Source organism: Gallus gallus, chromosome 3 (assembly GCF_016699485.2).
Source record: "Gallus gallus isolate bGalGal1 chromosome 3, bGalGal1.mat.broiler.GRCg7b, whole genome shotgun sequence".
In the NCBI taxonomy this organism is placed as follows: Eukaryota; Metazoa; Chordata; class Aves; order Galliformes; family Phasianidae; genus Gallus; species Gallus gallus.
Genome location: NC_052534.1, coordinates 62578535 through 62593385, shown reverse-complemented (window position 1 = coordinate 62593385; position 14851 = coordinate 62578535). Strand labels below are relative to the sequence as shown.

Sequence of the window (14851 nt, the reverse complement as noted above, 5' to 3'; positions counted from 1 at the left end):
CGACACTTGGAGGATTTTGTTAACAAGAAACTACACTGCTGTAGCTAAAGCAGTATAGCCAGAACAGCCCTCCAAACCAACTCCTATTTAAGTTCTCGTGTAAGTAAACATAAAAAAGGCCACAGCAAACAGCTCACCCCCTCCCTCGTGCCCTGGCCGCAGTTCCCTGAGCCCCACATGGACAGAGGAGCTGCCAAAACTGAGCACGTTCCTGCTGCCAACAAGTGGAGATGAGAACTGCAGGCTTCAGAAGGCAGGGCCCAGGCCAATCACAACTTCTGTACCGTTGAATGACACCGGGAGCCCTGCCTCTAGAACTTTTGTTATTTTTCCCCTCAGCCTCCTTCAATTGTTCCCAGCTCTTGGTCACAGGCTCAGACAGGCTACCAGAGACCCACAGGCAGCTGCCGTCACGCTCCCAGGAGCCTGCAGCAGAGGTAAGCACGCTCTACTTGATGCTTTTAACCCTCACAGCAAGGCACCGTAGCTGCAGCTTTCTACATAAACTCCTCTATTCAAATTAACAGCCAGTTCTAAACGTTCATTAAAAGTAGGGAAACTTAGGCAAATCTACTCTGAGTCACTTATACAGTGCTGTATTTAAGGGACAGCTGAGGTTTTTCTACATGCTGGCGAGACACAAACTATCCCTGGGCAGACGATTTATAGAGGTATTGTCACAGCAGCAGTGAGAAACTTTCATCATCTTCCTTCAACCTTTATTCCTCCTCTTAATCCATTTGGTTTGTTTTGCTTTAAATACAAAACCTTCACAGAGGAGCTCAGTTTCGCAGAGGCACTGCCCAGCTGTGTGCCTCAGCCCCACAAAGGCAAAGCTCCTCCGCCACTGAACTCACAGAGCAGTGCTTTACTGATGTGACACCAAGCAACGAAAACTTTGGTTGCTGTATGATAAAGTACCATCCGTAACTGCAAATGTTAATTGGTTTATAGCAGCACTAAAACTGGAATTGTGTCACATTATTTGATACTTAAACTATTGAATTCATGCAACGTTACTGCTGTGAATTTGTTTGAAAGGTTTCTTTTTTCTTTCTGGTCACTGTAACTGCCGAACTAGAATGCTTCTAATAACAAAAGTAACTAGGATTTGTAGCATTGCAAAATGAATTTCTAATGCAGAACGTAATCCATTTAATCCCAACTGAGGGAAGAGTGCATACACTGTACAACAAAACATAGCCTTAGCAAGCAACAAGGAGCACATCTCAAGCAGGAACACGCCACAAAGAATATTTATAAAAAGAACAACAACAACCCAACATATATGAATGGAATAAGGAATAAGAAGGAATAAGATTTATTCTCAACAAATTTCTCCTTAGAGCTGCTGTTCTACCCTCCATCGATGCCCACCTCACTATTGAGGTATTGTTAAAGTTCTGGTTTAGGAAAGGGACAAATTGATGCCGTGAGGCACCTGGCTCCTTTTCCCTTGACTGGTAGGCACCAGGTAGGGACACCCAAGAGCAGCTGGCTTTGTGCTCAGCAACCAGCATTCACGAAGGCAGTGGCTGGATGCTCTGTAGACTTGAAGCCAGGCAGCCTGTTGGGAAGCTCTTCAGAAGCTGTTCCGAGCAGGCAGAAGCAGCACTTCAGACCCACACTGCCTTCAAAGCCAACATCTATGACAAGGAGGAAGATTCTGAAAAGTAGTTTTTAGCACTGAAGTCACTTAAAACGTGTTTGCAAATGGGAAAAAAAAAGGTTGTGTATTTTCTATGAAGCAGAGTACCTTCCCTCCCATAACACATGTAGCATGTACACATCTTTAAAATGACACTGCCTGTGCAGGCACACTCAAACTTCAGTGCTAGGGCAGTGACCCACCTGCAGTCACCGTGGCTTGGTTTCCAGCCATCACACACAAACTTTGTCACAGCAGTGCAGAGAAGCTGTTTCAAAGTAGACATAAGCATAGCTCTGCTGTTCAGTTAAAACTGAAAATTTCACACTGGTAACATCCCGTGTTGCAGACATTCAGAATCAGCAAAACCAGCAATTGTTATGAATCAGATACGAAGTACCACACTTAGCATGCAGAGAGCAATGTTCTGCTTCTTCGCGCCACTTATTTTTGAGGACAACTATATTATTGGTATTTCCAGAGATTCTGATTTATGTATACATCACATGTCTATTTTTAAAAATGGCATTACATTTCTCAACCTTCAAAAAGGTTAAGGATGTAGCATCTTCGTTGTGCAGCACAAAACTCAGGCTGGGTCATAATTAGACACCATAAAGGTGATTTTGATTGAATTTTTCAGCAAACAAGAACGTATGAGGTACACCTACATGAGAAGATGCACACCTTTTTACATGCTGTAGCACTGATTTGAATTAGCAATAGAAAACCATCCCAACTGAGAAACCAAAACCCTGCAAGAAAGTTATGTCATGTTCCCTAGATTATGACATAGATACTTTAGAACTGGAAGATTGCTTTTGCTTTCCAGAGATCAATAAGTGGCTGGATCAATACTTTCCTGGCATCAAGTTACTTCTCAGGACCTTACTTATCAACTGCTTTCTTCTTTCAATCCATGCCATGTCACTGCTGCTAAAAACGTTAAAATAAGAAATAATTTTCAGAATGCCCATCCACTTGTATGTTTTTAAGTATTAGATGCAATTCAGTTCACAGTCATTCACTTTGGTTCACATTGCACCTATCCAATTTATTATTAATAGGTAACATCAGAGTCACCACAACCTAAAACCTAACTTGAAACTACAAGATGTTAAATCCTCAGGGCAGGCAGTAGAGAAAGGAGTCATCTCCCAACAGAAGCTTTTCTATTAAAAAATAATACAAACAGCTGGAAAAAAAAGTACATGGCATCATACATCCTACGTTAATGAGGTAACAGATGAGTGTGGAGGCTGAGGTAGCTGCCCAAGACCCCACTGCGTTGTTCTGCAGCACTTGCAGGGCATTTAACCTAGAGTTAAAATCGAGCCAAAGACAGCAGCTTCCAGGCTGCTTTAATAGACAGAAATAGAGATAAAAGTCACAGTTAGCCACAAAGTACATGGATAACCCCCCAAAAAACAAAATGCCAAGCTATGCATGTTCAAGAATTTAATAGTTTACCTTTTTTTTTTTTTTAATATATCCATACCTTTATCCTTCTCATAGCCTTGAAATATAGATAAAGGCTCTTATTAACTGATGATCTCATTTCTAGAACATGGAGAACATCAAAAGTAGTCAAAATGAAAAATGTAAAAGGGGAAAAACTGAATCTAAACTGTTGCTTTTAAAGTGTGAGCCTTCCGCACTGACACTTCAGTACAATACAGACTTCAAAACAGAAAAATCAGTTTGCTTTTCCTGTTACCAGCACGTCCCAAGTTTTGAGCTGAATTGTTATTATTCCCCATCCCAAAAACAATGTTCTCTGCACGCAGTTAAAAAAACGACACACACCATATCCTACTAGTCAGTCTGAGGCTCCTTTCACTGACCTAATGCACTCCAACTGCAATTTTCTGTTTCCCCTCGTGCAATCCCTTGCTCTTTTTCCACACTCGCACTCTTCCTTTGCTCTTTTTTTTTTTCCTACTTTCTCCCTCTGTTTGTATTCACCTGCACTATTTTCTGCATTCCTGCCTTCACCCACCCCAGTCTGGTTTTGATTGCCAGCTCTCTTCCCCCTTCTTTTCTTTTTTTTTTTTATTAGTATTTTGTTTGCTGCAGTCAAGCCGTTGAGTTGGCTGACACCTTTTTTCACTGGTACAACTGCCTAGTGCAACTCACAGCCTAGAATCAGAATGGGAAGCAGCATCCTGCACCCCCAGTATGGGTAAACACAAGCTAAAGGCGTAAAACCCAGCAAGTTGCCTCTAGATCATTTCATTCTTTTACAAGAAAACAAATTGTAACATACCTCTATAGATCACTTCTGTGGTTGAAAGCCTGTAAGCAACTTCTGTTTTTATCAGTGGAAGCTTTTATTCACAGAATTGAGAGCAGAGACCCACTAGGAGTCTCTCAAGCCAATTCAGACTGGTTCCTTATCAGCTCTCAACTTCCTCACTCAGAAAAGGAGAATTTTCAGACCTGGGAAGTTTCAAGTGAAACGGCTCCACACAGCGAGTGAGAAGCTGTTCTACAGCCAGGTTCAAAACAAAGCAATGCAAGTGGGAATAATATCTATACATTAACACAGGAAGCCAGCAGAGATGACAAGCATGCCTACACATTAACTGCAGGCGCACTGTGCAGGCAGAGCTGGAACTCTGTGTAACACTTCCTCCGCTGAGGCCCTTACAATCCACGGACAATTGGGACAAAAGACACCAGAGTCAACACAATTCACAGCATTTCTTTTTCACTTTGGCACTGTACACACAGATCTTTAAATGCACCTCCTCCAAACGTGCAGAGAACGTACCCAGGAACACCGCGCTGCTCACACAAACGTACAGAGGAATTTCTTACACTGGGTACAGTTCTACAGCTTGGAACAGCTGTAGACGTGTAGAGCAAGGATCACAGACTTTAAAGGTGCCTTTTTGCATTGCTATCCTGATTGGTTAGTGAGAGACTTATCTCCAGTATATGAAACCAGACCACCACTGTTGGGGTTTTTTTTGTTGCTGTTCTTGTTTTTTTTTTTTTTTTTTTTTTTTAATAATTTCACTGTAAAAATCTGTGAAATAAGCTGCTGCACAATAGGAGTTTTTAACAATGCCTTTTCAGGGCTTAGCTTGCTTGTACGCGGCAGCAGCAAATCAAATATGTCAAACCCATTCCACTGATATCACCACTGCATTTAGTAAACATATGACAGGAAACAGGCTGCGTCTAAAATTGCTGTGGCATTTCCAAAGGAGCCAAATTTATCCTGTGTGACTTCAACGGAGTCAATGCAGTTGCACCAGGAACGAGCGTGGCCCACGGTTTTCACTTTGGTCACACATCTCCTCTCATGGTGAAGGACATCCAGAAACAAAGATAAAAATAGCCTGACACAAATCAGGGAAACAGTCATATGTCGGTGAAGAGGGAGGCAGTAATTGTAACTGGTGACTCACCCTAAGGCCCCAAGTGTAGGGGATACCCCACACAGCAACATAGGGTTAAACCATGTCACGTCTTCCTGCAAAGCTGCCCTTGGCAGAAGACAGATCCTTCACATACATTAACAACCCTGCATTAAACAGAACTGTACACCAATGCAACCAACAGCTTCCCTTCTAGGCTTGTCACACCCAAAGACAATGCAGCTTGGCTTCACAGCCAAATAAATCTATTTGCTGCACTTTCAAGAGGTGATTTTGTGCATACATAATACATCTTCATGTTGACCTAAAGCAAGGACAGGAGGCAAACAGAGAAAACTATTATCTGTGCAATGATCGCCCCTTTGTTTTAGTGTAATCGTCAGGCTGCCCTTTTTGACCTTGTTAGCTACCCAGCTGCAGCTGTATTACCAACTCTGTTTCTCTTTATGCACACTGCAGGTGGTGACAGCATCATGGAGGACTAACAAGTAAGGTATGTGTTTATTGCTTGAAACTACGCACTTGTAAGGAAAAACTTCATTAAGCAGAATGCGTTCCCTTTGCTTACAAGGAAACTTCTCCCACAGGCAGGCTAAGTAGGGAAAGCAACATGCAGGTGTTATAAAAATTTCCAAACCCACACAATCTGTTACTGTAATCTGACCTCTCTTCATCCCTTTTCTATGTATTTTTCTAGCAATGAGGGGTATATGCTCTAATATACTTTACTTTTTATTTATTTTTTTAATCCTTTTGTATCACTACTCTGGTACTCTGGCACAGTGACTGGCTGTGTGCTGATGTTTTGTCCTCCCTGAGATCTCTCTGCTTCCCTGAACTGGTGATGGTTTCCCACCTGTGACGCACAGCCCATCTTTTAGAGCAGTACTTTAAAGTCTTCAGCCACTGCCCCTGGAAATGTACTCAGCATCATGACGTACAGGTGCCCGGTAGTGTGCAGGATATCTAAGACAGACAACAGAAATGCACTCTAATGCTCAGGGTCTAAAAAGAGCCTGAAAAAATGCTTTTGTTTCACTTTAAAGGTTCTCCCACTTTAGACTTACCTGAAGACAAATTAATGGGTGACAAAACATCTCAGGGCCAGTCAACACGTCCTATAATTCATGCAGCAAATACCTAAGCAATTGTTTGCCTTTACCTGACACATATGAAAGAGAGGAAGGCAGATATCTCAATAATTTACTGGAGAGAAAAAAAACAAGAACAAAGACATCAAACAAAATAGGGAGAGGCCTTATGTCAAAGGTACTATCACAATAGATACTCATAAACCAGCAGGGGGCAAGTTCAGCTTTCAGAGCAACATTTGGGAGAGATGTATATAACATCATCATGTTAAGAACTAATTTTTCACATTGCTATAGCACCTACCCTTTGCCACGAGCTAAACAAGCACACAGCCCCTCACTATAGAAGATTCACACAGTAGGGCTTTTATAACCCACTGGGAGTTCTAAGAGAACCAACACCCTGTGCTTCTATCTGCCATGAAAAGGGAGAAGATATAAGAGTGCATGTTTTATTTCAAGCAGGAGACAAAGTAATACACATGCTTTATCTTGCTCCCATAGCAGCCTGTGTACCTAAACTTTTTAGTCCTTATCCTATTCTGTCTGATGAGATATATACTACTAAAATTCCTTGAATCAGTGATGAATAGCTTTTAATTACACACCATAAAGTATTTTTATTTGGAATGGCAATGCATAAAGATCCATTCTCCTCCCTTCCATCAAGAGGCTCTGGCAAGTCTGATCATCTATAGAGGTCACAAGCAGCCACAGCCAGTCATCCTAGCCTCCAGCCCTAACACAAGGCTTCAGGTGTGCTTGAACCAGCAGTAATGGGGGGAGAAGGGCGGAAAGCAACCTCAGTCTTTCCACGGGCCACAAAAGATGGAAAGATAGGGATCTAAAAAGGCAGGACCCGGTAAGTCCCACATTTCCACAATTTCCATCTTACAGTCTTCGACCCCTGCTGAGAAGCAGGTGCTCAGTAGCCCCTAGGAGGAGAAATGTAACGCAGCACAAACCTGAACTTGGAAAACAACATTTTAAAAACATTTTAAACTAAAGCCCTCGTGAAAACAACTTATTTCCTTCAAGCTTCTTAGAACCTTAAAACAACCACCATCTGCACTTGTCAAAGCACTTTACTTCTGCATTTCTAACTCTTCACTTTCCTGCTTTCCCAGCTCCACAAAGGCTGTCTAAACAAAAAGAGAAGATAACAGGCACTTTACACTGTTCCTGACAACTCCTCTCCTTTCCTGCACTTCTAAAACCTCTGATTTGTGCCCTCTGCTTTCTTGCTGCCATGGAGAAGGTCCAATACATAACCCGCTCTGCTCTGAGGAGAGCCTCAACTATTGAGGTCAACCCACAAGCACGCCAAAGGCTCCAGGAGCTCTTTGTGAATTTCTGCCTGATCTTAATTTGCCTCTTGCTGATCTGTATCATTGTGATGCTCCTCTGAAGTTCCAGCACTTCTCTGCACTGTTCTCTAGGAAAGCCTCCCAAAAGGAAGAGCGACCTCCACTTCCAACCCCAATGCAAGGATCTCCTTGGGAGAGGGGCTAGCACTTGGACTAAGGCTGTGCTGTGTGCCAGCCATCGCGCTGCTCTTACTGCCTGCCACATGTATTAAAAACACACTTCTGTGCTGAACAGTGTCTAGAGCCTGTTGTTACACAGCTGTGCATGACCTAATTTATCTGTTCAGTCAAGAGATGCCTGTTCTGAGTGGCACAGGGAACTGCCTCTCCAGAGGGCTGGTAAGTCTCCCCATGTTTTAGCCAGTTCTCCATGGGTTAGCCACTACAGACAAACAAGAAGAGATCCTGAAAAAGTGCACTGAGTTTCTCTGGAAGTCCATAAACCATTGGTCATGTTCCAAATTCAGCCCAAAGAAGAGCTGCTGGCACACATACCACATACTGCACAGAGTAGGAGAACATCTGCTCTGAGTCCTAAAACATGCTGTATCTTTGTGCTATGAACTGAAGGCATTCACCTTGTTCTAGCATTTTTATGTGAATTAAAGTAAAACAAAAAGTATCTTCTGAACAGATTTTTTTTTTTATTATTTCAAATGTTTTCCTTCAAATTTAAAGGATTGTGTATGTATGTATACACACACATATAAATGTACATATAACGTATGCATGTATTTCTATGCACACACACCTTGGATTTGAAAACAAAAAGCCAATTTTTTTTTCACTGGCATTTGTCACTGCTCCATTTTCACTTGTCATTTAATTCTGTAAGGTTATATCAAAGATTTTTCAGTATGTTTTTGCAGACAAATGCATGCTACCATACTGGCAAAGATTTCATTTTCTGTAAGTAGCATAAACAATTGGCACAAGCAAACAATCATAAGTAGCTCCAAGTTCTTAACGTTTGGTTTCAGAAACTCGAGTACAGCCTGCTATAATTCACATAATAATTGCCCGAGTTTAAAACTACAGATAGTTTGGTATTTGCCACTGCCATTGTACGTGACTTACATTTGATGTGATAAAGAAAAAGGTTTAGGTCATTTTTACTACTGCAAATGGGGCGTATTACAGAAATACAAGCAACACCACCATCCTCAACTGCAAATGACTGTTAGAGAACAAGTGAGTATTTTCCTAAGATAAATGACACGTATCATTATTTGCAGGAGGAAGAACATCACAGAAAAATGTTTAGCATGTGAAACAGTCTAGACAAATAAAATAAGAAGCTTCTGCTCCAGCAGATATCAATAACAGGCCTGAGCAGGCTTCCATCCCTCTCACATGTCGCTGGTGTTAGGTTAAATTCCTAGAAACATTACAGTTTTCAAACAAAGAAAGCTCAACAATCGACAGAGATCAGACATCTGTTTTAAACAGGCACCTTACTACAGCACCCTAGGCAAACAATCGCATTGATGAATGCAGAAAACCAAATGAAGTTTATCTTAATCTTGTATTCTGTCTTTAAGACGACTTAAGATGACATAAATAGAGGTTGACAATGAACAACTGAGCAGGAAGGGAAGAAATCTTTGAAGAAAAAAACCTCTTATATTGAATGTAATGCAAGCACAGTGGTGACGCTCTTCCCAACTAGCAAATAGGTACAGTGAGAGCAGATCTCTGAAGTAAGGTTAGTCACTAGATGTAGTTAGTTACTGTATGAGGATTAAGACAAATACTGATTTAACCAGCAACACACACATCCCATTTCAAGTCATAATGCCTAGAACTGTCAATATAAACCTCAATTCCTGTTTCGTGCATTCTGACCATCTTCACAAATGCATGGTTTTCCAAACATTCACTTTTCCTATCACTACTACTACTTAAAAGGAGGAAAGCCACACACTGTACTACTTCTGTGGGGAAAATACAAATAATAGTTACTTTCTTCTATTTTTAAATCTATATTATGTGATAGCAGGGTTTCCATACTTGCTTTTCTCATACAGGCATTTTAGATTACTTTGGACTTATTTCAGTACACTTCTACTGGAGAGAGCTGACAGTTTTATAGCACTGAAAAACTTTCTGAAGAGAAAAGGTGCTAAGAGTAAAATATCAGTACACATTCTGAGATCATTTTGGGATTATAGGACCTACAAGCCCGTAGTGAAAGCAGAGCATTGCTAAATAAAGAAAAAACAGCCTCCCTATAAAAATCAAAATACCTGCTTTTCTCTTATGTACCTCAAAAGCCATTAATCATTTAAAGACAATAAGCAAACAAGAATAAACCAAGGTATAAATAAGCCGGAAGCTCTACTGTTATTTTACATCAACACAGATAAATTGCAAGTATTGTAGGGTTCATTTGCACTTCAGGTTCTGCTGATATGAGAAACTTTCCTGCACTCCATATCACAAAATGTCAACTGAACCCAGAAATAAAGGCTCTTATACATGCTATTTTTCTTTGTATACTTGTAAAAGCTTCCAAACTAGCATCAGCCATATTTTTTTTTTATTAAAATGACTGTTTGAAAACAGATTACTGAGTAAAAGAAGATAGTCAAATACAATTGTTTATGAAGAAGCATCCGTCCCACTATCCACTTAAAAATCAAAGTTATGTGAATGAGAGGTAGCCATTGCCAAGTTTGGCACTCAGTCCCACACCAGCGTTAGGCAGCCTTTAAAGGTAGGGAAGCCTTTAACAATGCTTCTCACAAAATGCAAAGTGTTTGACCTCCAAGCATAAAGAACTCCTACGAAAACTTTTTAAGAATACCTGGAAAACAATAATCACATTAGATACACACTCATGCCTTGTACTTTAAGCCCACTGTGCCAAAATTTGAGCACAGTGCAATGAACACATTCATTTAGAGAGTACTCTCGTTCCTATCTGGAAGCAAACTGATGCATGATAGACAATGGCCAGATACCAACTTTATATGGCTATTAACTGTCATAAAAATATTTGCAATGTCCTACAGGATCGTCCTACAGGATCCAGGGGTATCACATTTAACACAATGTGAGCCTTTTAGCTTTGACTAGATGTTAAAAACTGAAAGAGGTCTGTGTTTTGCTTATGGAAAGAGATGAGAGAACAACTCTTGCTCACTGCAAGGCTTAAGGACAGGACACACATCTAAGAATTCCTTTAAAAACTGGTGGTTAACTCCACAAGAACTCAGATAATTTAAGACATTTTTAAACAGGCTCTATATTTATGGCAGTATCTGACAACCAGTTCAGCCAAGCTGACTGCTTTCTAAGATTCTTTTTTGTTGCTCTTAAAAATCACAGAAGTACCATCTGGTATAGAATACAGAACTACAGAACAGTGCCCTCTCGTGATCATTTCTAAGAACTTAACTGTTTACTAAAAAGGTCTGGCAACGTTTCAGTGTAAGGGATCAGTGGTCATACTTGTTTCCTTTCTTTTCTATATATACAGTTCTGCATATAAAACGATCAATAAGATATTATCTTACAAAAGACTATGGCATATGTGCTATTAGTAGCACTACGGATGCCTCCTCTGCCAGCTCAATCTAGACTCCCCATGTGGAATTCATGTTGTGAAGATGCAATGAATCCTATGCTGCATACTGTTGGCAAAACACGACCCGCACCATGGTACACAATGCCAGAACCTAGAAAGGTAGGAAATGCTCCAATTAACAGAGTTGCATTTTGCCCAGAAAGTGTTGTGTTTTTCATCTACAGAGATCCTTTAGAAAAACAATTTTCCCAACAATCTACTAGTGGAAGCCTGAGTAAAACCCTGAGAGTAGTGTTCTGTTAGAAATCACAGGGTCCTGCAGAGTGCTGTGCACATAGAAAAAGTAAATAAAGAGCCAATGTGTACAAAATTCAAGTCTTTCATTAACTTCTTTTTAAAAGGAATTTGGAAAACCAAGAAGGCTTGTAGGAACACTCATTCTTTTTTTTTTTTTAGAAAGAAAAAAATGCTTTCTATTAATAAATTTTTTCATAATTGGCAGACTCTAAGAACAGGTGAACAGCTGAGGACAATGCAATTTGTTTGACTCTGCACTGCTTACCATCGAGCAAACAATCCAGAGGGCTGCTGCGAGCACAAGAGGGCAGACCAGCACACATTATGGATCTTGCTACCAACAGAGGTCTCAACCTGCTGCTCAATTTCCTGCTCATAGTCTTGGTTTTAGTGCTTGCGTTCATACTTGTGAAGCTGATGTGAACCTTGGGAGGTTCCACTTCCTTTTCAAATCTTGTTCTGAGGGCTTGGGGTTCTCTTGCAATGATAACATAAGGAGGTCAAACAATCTATCTGACCAGAAATGTGCCAAGACCGCATAGACTGAAGTATCTGACAGAGAAAGTGTTCAGAGGTTTTTCTCAGAAGTGAACCTGAAAGCTACACAAAATATTGTCGTGCCATTGACTAAGGAAAGTACAGAAGGAAATCCAAGTACACGTAAGCAGTTACTTCAGTCTTCTAAATGCTGCAGTCAACTTGCACTTAAAGACTTGCAAAAGATCAGCGTCCTTCAAAAAACAATTCCAGATCACCCGTGGAGTGCAAAAGCACAGATGCTGGGGATGGAAAAGGAATACCCTTGAACTGTGGTTTGCAGCAACTGAGATGTGGACAGGTTAAGTTTAAATCTGAAAATGTAATTTTTAGGGACACTGTTTTTGACACCTGTGGTTCACAGCAACACCTTAAAAGCCAGAAACCATTCACGTTACACAGCAGTATCCATAAGCAGCTGCTGTTAGATCTAAAACAAACAAAACAAAAATCAAAATGAAAAAAGAAGGGCCAGTAGCAAGGGTTATCATAACCATGAATCCTTTAGCACTGCCACATATGTGAGCTGTCAGTGCCTCTGCGTAACAGCAATGAGAGCAATGCATCCTCAACAACTCAGATTCACCACTTACGCACAGGTCAAGAGCGCTGCGTGGAGCCCTCAAGCTGTTTGACATGTCACTTGTTGTATGCATGCCACAGCAGCATCGTTACCTACCCACAGCTCATCCTCACATCAAGCTGGCAATGAAAGCTTCCCATGGGACCTCCCCCTACAGCCCTTCATAGGAAGACCCGCTTTCTCTACGCTCCCTGGGAAAGGCAGTGACCAAGGAGAGCTCCTTTCTACTAGTTTGCTAAGGCACACATGGAGAGAAGGGGCCACAAGTAGACTACAAACACCACACTGAAGCCAAGAAGTCTGCTCTTTAGCATCTCTCTTTTCCCCCAACAAATTGGGAACCAGATGTAACAACATACATGTATTGTACTGTAAATTTAATGTTATACACATGCATGCATGCAGGTCTGTTGGTATGCAGGTGTTGCCCACAGGTGAGGAAAACCCAATTCCCAGCTCCCTAATGACAGGAGAGTTCCCTGGTCCAGCAGGTATGCTGTTGATACCACAGGCGTCCCCTACATTACAGAGCTGACCTACTCCAGGTCCACATAGGATTGCCATGCATTCACTGCTGCTGTGGCTGGTTCAGGTACCCAGAACAGAAGAGACCATATCAGCTGGATCTACAAAAAGACTTATCATAGAAGAAAGACAACGTGCTGAGAGAAACAACATTCATGCAGGCTCACCATGACCAGGCACCTATGTCCCACACCACATCATCTCTTTCAGCACCGAAATAACATTACATGGGACAGCACTGATAAGGAAGTCAAACAGAAGACTCCTCTTGTTCTTTGAAATGCAATAAAAATTTAAAATAGCTTCTGCTTTTTTATGTTGATACATAATGTTTGTATTTAAAGCAGAAAACTTCACACAGTAGTATCTCTGTAACTATTTTTTCCACTTATTCTGATTATCTTGAAATGTTCTGCTTTAAAAAATCTAGATTCATGTGCATGGGATATATGTTTTAACAGTAATTCAGTTCCATATTATTTAGAAGAATTTCTGCTATTACTTGAAACAGACAAGATGAAAAAAAAAATCAAGAAATTAAGAAATTGATATGAAGCCCACTCTCATCTGAAGAAGAGTAAGAGTTAGTTTTCAAGTAAAATGGCTACTCGTTGATGCATCTTGAGTATTTTCTGTTCTTTTGCATTAACAAGAGCTTCCTTACCTTATGGAAATCACTGTGACAGCTGAACAGCTAAAATGAGCTAAATGAGCTAGCATTAAAAAAAAAAACACAACAGATTTCTTTCATTAAAAAGGACAAAGTTGAGTCTACTGACTCCACTTATCACTTATTTCCAGTTCTAAAATTATGCACAAACTCTGCCATTAGGATGTAGCTACCCCATGAACCAACATCAAGCTTTTCCCAGACAGCAGTGAAAATCACAGAACCTTAAATAAATGTTGAAACATGCTGCTGAAACTGAAACACGCATTCTCCTGGGATGACGCACAAAATTGGAAGAGCTATCAGTTATCCAATGCCAAGCCTTTTTCTGTAATCAGCCACGGTCCAAGCTTGGTTTACCACCATCTGCTAGCACTTAGACTAAGCCCACGTATTCACTGTGGGTTGAATCCATTTGTCAGCCTGCAACCAACCTCACAGCAAAAGAAACAGAGCATAAAAGCTCACAGCAGTGAACGAATTCTGTTAACTGTAAGTGGTAACTCTTCACGTTTGAAAGTTTTATCCTGCCGAAAAGTATGTTTTCAAAATTTGTCTTGGGAAAAACATTTATGATGACTTTTTTCTTTTTCTCTACTTCTCTGACCAGTCAGACTCACAAGGAAAAACTACTTTTGGTTCACATTTCAGAATAAAATTCGGTGACAACAATATGATGTGAAGCTTGTTTTCTTTCAATTAAACTTTTACATGTTTGGTGATGTTTAGATATGCATGCACTGTTTTCAAGTGATGATTGTTGCAGCATCTCTCATTTCTCACTGCATTAAAATTTGATTTGTAGTAACATATATACGGTATGAACAAGACAGTGTTTTCCTCATTAAAAACAGTAAAGGAGATACACTAACGAAAGAAGATGCACTTAAGCAACTTCCATCTATCATCTCTGCAATATTCTGTTCAAAGTTAGCACACCATGAAAAAAAAAATCACAAGGATGCCACATGAACTGAAAAAAAAAACCCAACACATTAGTTGTATTGTGCTGCATACATGAAGCCTTCTGAAACCTCTTTCCTCCTGTATTATCTCCCACAGTTTTGAAGGCATACCTCTTTAAACTTCATTTCTGGGCTAACATACAGTATCTACCTAATTGCATTCAGATGATAGGATCAGGCTTTAAGAAATGCATTCATGTGGAAACACGGAGCCTTCATATCCAGATTTATATGTCCTGTAAGTTCAGTAGAT

At 40.5% G+C, this 14851-nt stretch overlaps 2 protein-coding genes across 8 annotated transcripts in view; one reads left to right on the top strand and one right to left on the bottom strand.

Moving 5' to 3' along the window:
• CEP85L (centrosomal protein 85 like) overlaps positions 1-14851 on the bottom strand; it is a 146351-nt gene that overhangs the window by 56412 nt on the left and 75088 nt on the right. The gene's annotated exons all lie outside the window — the stretch shown is intronic.
• Positions 347-14303, top strand: PLN (phospholamban). Of its 3 annotated transcripts, none has more exons than NR_171269.2 (3): positions 347-437; positions 5494-5527; positions 12455-14303. NR_171269.2 is itself a non-coding variant. In NM_205410.3 (3 exons), the coding sequence occupies exon 3, from the start codon at positions 7375-7377 to the stop codon at positions 7531-7533; it is 159 nt and encodes a 52-aa protein (NP_990741.2). In that variant the 5' UTR covers positions 355-437; positions 5494-5527; positions 7253-7374; the 3' UTR covers positions 7534-9819. The 3 variants fall into 3 exon arrangements, 1 of the variants encoding a protein (NP_990741.2); NR_171268.2 differs by having other exon boundaries at positions 11524-14303; NM_205410.3 differs by lacking the exon at positions 12455-14303 and adding an exon at positions 7253-9819 and having other exon boundaries at positions 355-437.